We start from the raw sequence: 5,662 nt of genomic DNA on the forward strand, positions 1-5,662 counted from the left end.
CTACTTGTAGAATTTTTATACCTCTACATGTTATTCTGATGTGGAATGCGTGCATGCTAAGTTGCTTTGATCATGTCCAACTTTTTGCAACTCCATGGGCTGTATGTAGCCCACCAGGCTCTTCTGACCATGGCATTCTCCAGGTAAGAATACTCGAATGGGTTCCCATTCCCTTCTCCAGGGGATCTTCCTGACCCAGGGATCGAACCCATGTCTCCTGCAACTCCTGCACTGGCAGGTGGGTTCTTTACCCACTGAGCCACCAGGGAAGCCCTCTGTTGTGGAGCCTCTGTTGCAGACCACTAGGTGCTGGAGGGACCATTAACCCGGGAGCACAGTCTAGGGATCCTTCTGGCAGAGAAATAAATGAGGCAGGGGGAGTTGGGAAGGAAGAGAGGATACAGGGCAAGTGTAGGGTGACGAGATGTGAATTCTTGGGAGGAAAAGTTTGGATGAAAGGAAAACGCTGCAGGTTTCTAAGCAGAAGGATAACATGTTTAAAGCCTCTGAGATACACTGATAGCTTTGAGCAGGGACTCACCCCAGTCCTCTTTCTGAATCCAATTTCTATTCATCAGTCTAGGCAGGAATCCATCCATACTTATTCTGCTTACTCATTCCACTCTGATGACATCTTTATCTTAACAGATTTCTGTGGTTTCAGAGGCAGCACCCTCACCCTACCACAAAGTCTAATTCTCCATCCCATTTTTGCCCTCTTTGTGCTTGCAGAAATGTCACAAAAATTGTGGACACTCTCTTCAGAGTTTTATAATCTTTATTTTCAGTCATTTTTTTTTTTCTGGCCACACCCTGTGGCATGGAGAATCTTAGTTCTCCATGCAGGATCTTAGATCCCTGACCAGGGATTGAACCTGTGACCCCTGCAGTGGAAGCACAGAATCTTCACCCTTGGACAACCAGGAAAGTCTCTAATCTTTGTTTTTAATCTGGCAGACCAGATTGTCTTTTCCTGTGCTAGCGAGAGTTGAGCTCTAATTGATGGGTACCGAGCTAGGTTCTGACCTGCAGAGAGCACCATGGAAGAATACCTCCCCAGACCTCAGGTGGCTCCCAGTTTATTGGGGGAGACAGGTACACACAGGAAGACAGGATCATACTTACAAAGCAGCAGGTCAGATGGATATTGTCCACACCTCAGTCATTAGAGGTCTAAATCCCCGTCCTCCCTCCTAGTCCCCTTGCTTCAGAGCCTTCCTACATCTTTGACCTCGTTTAGTATTTCTCTTCCATCTTTTCCACGGGCTTCTTTCTAGCACCACCAACTAGCCCAGCGTGTAGGTGTTGTTGCAAAGCTGGTAGCAAGATTGCCTTAGCTTCAGCTACTAACCACCTCACAAGGACTTCTGTAATCTGTATTAGCTACATTGCTTCAGAAACTCTGGTCTGATAGTGCTTCTGTGCCCAACTGTTTCTTCTTTAGTCCTGGAGCTACGCTCCTTTGGGAAGGAAATTCAGTCAGGAAGGGATATGGAGCTGGTGAGAGAGATTTTTACAGTCCCCAGGAGTGGACTGGGTCTGGGCCGGGGGGGAATCCCTGAATCAGGGCCAGGAACTCGTGTTCTCCCTCTCCAAGCCTGCTCAACTCCTACGAAACTCAGAGTTCCTCCGAAGGTCCAGGAACATCCCTAGTCCAGGGTGAAGTCCGAACTCGGGGCTCCCTCTGCTTGACTCACGCCCGGGTCCTCATTCGCGGCCTCCGCTGTTTCTTTGCATCTGCGTCCCAGCAGGGAGGAGCCCCAATGGTACAGTGCCTGCAGCCCTTTCCCAAAGGACCTGCGTACGACTGAGGAAGAGAAATAGAAAAGCAAGGGGTCCAGACTGGCATTGAGGCTACCAAATACGACAGCTTCCCTCCGCCACTTGGGGCTTGCTTTCATGTAGAACCCCACCAGGTGGGATATGTTATAGGGCCCAAAGCACAGCAGGAAATTAAGGAGCGACACGATGGCCAGCCCCATGGCTCGGCGCCGCTTCTGAGCCCCCATATGGGGCTGGGTGAGCATGATCCACACAAAGCGCGAGTAGCAGAAGGTGGTGACCACCATGGGGAAGAAGAAGAGGAGGAGGCACAGCTCCAGCCGAATGGGCAGCAATAGCCTCAGCTGCTCTTGGGTGAAGTTCTCGTAGCAGGTGGTCTCATTCTCCTTTGGGGCCCTCTGGGTTGAATTCAGGTACTGAACAATGATCACCACAGTGCCGTGACCAAAAGACATGACCCAGGCGATCAGAGCAGCGATCACTCCATACACGGGCCGGCGGGACAGCTTGTACTGCACGGGGAAAGCCACTCCCAGGTAGCGCTCGATGCTGATGCCCGCCAGTAGCAACGTGCTGCAGTAGATGCTGCCGTAGAAGCCGAAACCCATGAGGGCACAGGCTAGATTAGACAGCTCCCAGCGGAAGTCAGACGCGGCTTCGATGATCTTGAAGGGCAGCAGCAGCAGCAGCAGGACGTCGGCCAGCGTCAGGCTGAGCAGGAGGATGTGGACAGGTGCGGGGTGGGGCTGACGCACGCGTCCCAGGAAGGCCCGCAGCGCCAGGAGGTTGGCAGGGAGACCGGTGAGCAAGATAATAATGTAGGCCGTGAGGATCAAGGAGCTATCCCAGTCTGGCATGGCTGTCCTGGAAGAGGATGAAAAGGGGCAGGGGGCAAGGTCAGGTGAACCAGATCACAGACTGCAGACCTTGGTCTGGTTCAGTCTGTGGACATCTTCCCCGGCATGCTCCCTTTCCCAGGCCAGGGCTTTCTGCCCCCACCACTGCTTGTTCACACCACCTGCCAGAACTGCCCAGAGCAATTATTGACTTTGCTTGGGGCGGGATATTAAGCAGTAGTTAGTACGTTTGCCATCATGTGTCTCTGGGGGAGACCAACCCTTGGCTGCCCAAGGGAATTGCCCCTGTGGTTCTCCCAGCCTCTCTCCTTCTCTCCTCCCGGACACAGGAAGTTACTGTTAGCAGTCTGCAACCTTCCTCAAGTCCTTTCCCCAGTCAGAGACCTGCAGGGAGAAAAGGCAAGCCTCACCCCAGCAAGGAGGGTATTCGAAGACTTCTCTCAGAAGAACTCGGGCTCTGAAAACCCAGGCCCTGTGACCTAGGGCTGGTTCCTCCTCAGGACCCTGCCACTGGCCCAGGCAGCAGGTGCCCAGCCCCCCATCCATCCCCTTACCTGTTTTCCTCTCCTTTTGCAGAACACAAATTCTTCTCCGCCTCTCCCTCCCCAGTCCAATACGGACTTGGACTCGGGGACTAGATTGCAAAGAGGAAGCTGGAGAAGTGCGGGGAGGGGGCGCGGGGAGGAGGGGTGAGCCCACAATATCCTATGGTTTCTTGTCCCCCGAGAGACTTCAGAGAATATTCAGAAAAGCACACGGGCTGTCACTGCTCCTGAGCCGGGTGTTTTGATAACAAACAGAGCAACTCTTCTTAATGGGGTAACAGTTTCCGTTTGGCTTGTCAGCCTCACTGCCCACACGCTGTCTGGCCCCTCCATCCTCTCTCCAGGGTTAGTGTCTGCTCCACAATTTTTTGCCCCCGTTGGCTGCTGTTTCTGGGTTTGATCCTCTCACAGTCAGTTTCCTCCAGCCACCCCCAATGCTTTCCCCTCCATTTCTGATCCTGGCATCACTTCCCAGAGTGCAAGCATTAAGCAAGCTGCCTTGCCTTGTCTTCCTTCAGGATAAATGGCTTCTTGGGATTAGTCTTGAAGGAGAGGCTGAAAGCTTCTGGGAAAGAGGAACAGAGCATTAGCCATGGCTACCGCCCATTTCACACAGCAAAAAGTGGTAAGAAACTTGGCTGGTAGAAAGCTTTTATATCAGCAATGGTCATGTGACCGAAGAGGGGAAGCTCAGTAATTGAGCGCTGTCTCCTCTCGAACCCAAAGGAAAGGATGTGAGCATCTTTACTTCCCACCACCTGCCCAGAGATCCTCACTCTGATTTCCAAACCCAGATTTTCTGTCCTTAGTTCCTGAATTTTTTTTCAATCCCAGGCATTTTCCCCCCATTTCCCAAGTCAGATTATTTCATCGTCTTCTCTTTTCTAGGCGATTTCTTCTGTAATTCTACTCAGTCTCCAAAAAGAGTTTTATACTTCCTTTTCTTCTTCAATTTTCCACTTTACGTAGAGTTTCCTGCCCTCTGCCCCCAACAAGTTTCTTTAGCCTTCCCAGTTGAAACTGATCGCTTTCTCCTAGCCTATGTCTTGTTGGGGTGGAAACAGTGTGGGATTTAAAATCACGCAGTGAAGTGAAGTGAAATGCACTCAGTCATGTCTAGACTCTTTGCGACCCCATGGACTGTAGTCTGCCAGGCTCCTCTGTCCATGGAATTCTTCAGGCCAGAATATGGGAGTGGGTTGCCATTTCCTTCTCCAGGGGATCTTTCCAACCCAGGGATCGAACCCAGGTCTCCCGCATTGCAGGCAGATTCTTTACAAGCTGAGCCACTAGGCAAGCCCCAAATGAAGATGTGGGTGCAAATCCAAGTCCCTTCGTTGTGACCTTGAGGCAGATCAATTTTCTGAACTTTGGTTTCCTTGATATTTGAGTGAGGACGGGAATACTTACATCCCAGGACTTCTGTGAGGGGTCCCCAAGGCAGCATAGATAAAGGATACAAGCCAGTGCTTTACACGTAATGGATGCCCATAAGCGGACGTGGTCCCTCCTCCCAAGCCAGTTGGACAGCTTCCTAGAGAGTGAGCCACCTGGTAGACTATCTGGAGGCTGAGGGCACAGACATGCCATCTGACTTGGGAAAGCGGCAGGAACTCAGGGAAGTCTGTGTGCCTGCATGGCCCTTCCTTGGGGAGTGGTGTTCAGGCTGCATTCCCTTCCCCTGTATAGTTCCTATTCCTGCAGGCTGACCCAACCTCTTAGCCACCCGTGTTCCTTTCTCACAATTTCTCCCTCTCTGACTTATATAGCTCTGGCTTGGAATCTCCTCAAAGGCCTTCTGAAACACACACCTGAGGAAACAAAGATAATCAGAATGTGTTTTCTCTTGACACAGGTAACAGGTCTCTGGTTTCCCATCTGTGGTCTTATCCCTGCTCAGAGAATCTCTGTTCTTTCCTTAGGGCTTGCATTTACTCCTTATTTAGTCATTAGTTTTGTGGCCTAGAACCCCAGGTCCAGGTATTTAAAAAATTTTTTTTATTAATGTTTTTAAATTGGAGTATAATCATCATCAACAAAGCAAGAGAGTTCCAGGAAAACATCTACCTCTGCTTTATTGATTATACCAAAGCCTTTGACTGTGTGGATCACAGCAAACTGTGGAAAATTCTTCAAGAGATGACAATACCAGACCACCTTACCTGCCTCCTGAGAAATTTGTATGCAGATCAAGAAGCAACAGTTAGAACTGGACATGGAACAACAGACTAGTTCCAAATCAGGAAAGGAGTATGTCAAGGCTCTATATTGTCACCCTGCTTATTTAACTTATATGCAGAATACATCATGTGAAATGCCAGACTGGATGAAGCACAAGCTGGAATCAAGATTGCCGGGAGAAATATCAATAACCTCAGATACACAGATGACACCACCCTTATGGCAGAAAATGAAGAGGAATGAAAGAGCCTCTTGATGAACGTGAAAGTGGAGAGTGAAAAAGTTGACTTAAAATTC

General features: G+C 50.2%; 1 protein-coding gene across 1 annotated transcript; it reads right to left on the reverse strand.

The window, feature by feature from the left end:
• Positions 1-796: 796 nt before the first annotated feature.
• On the reverse strand, positions 797-3,788 carry FFAR2 (free fatty acid receptor 2). Its single transcript, XM_070387934.1, has 2 exons — positions 3,194-3,788; positions 797-2,646 (listed from the first exon to the last, which is right to left on the reverse strand). The coding sequence occupies exon 2, from the start codon at positions 2,637-2,639 to the stop codon at positions 1,650-1,652; it is 990 nt and encodes a 329-aa protein (XP_070244035.1). The 5' UTR covers positions 2,640-2,646; positions 3,194-3,788; the 3' UTR covers positions 797-1,649.
• Positions 3,789-5,662: the final 1,874 nt, after the last annotated feature.

Source organism: Bos mutus, chromosome 18 (genome assembly GCF_027580195.1).
Source record: "Bos mutus isolate GX-2022 chromosome 18, NWIPB_WYAK_1.1, whole genome shotgun sequence".
Taxonomy (NCBI): Eukaryota; Metazoa; Chordata; class Mammalia; order Artiodactyla; family Bovidae; genus Bos; species Bos mutus.

What these genes read in the sequence shown, in the direction of transcription:
- FFAR2 (XM_070387934.1), bottom strand. Translation starts at nt 2,639, where the DNA reads ATGCCAGACTGGGATAGCTCCTTGATCCTCACGGCCTACATTATTATC.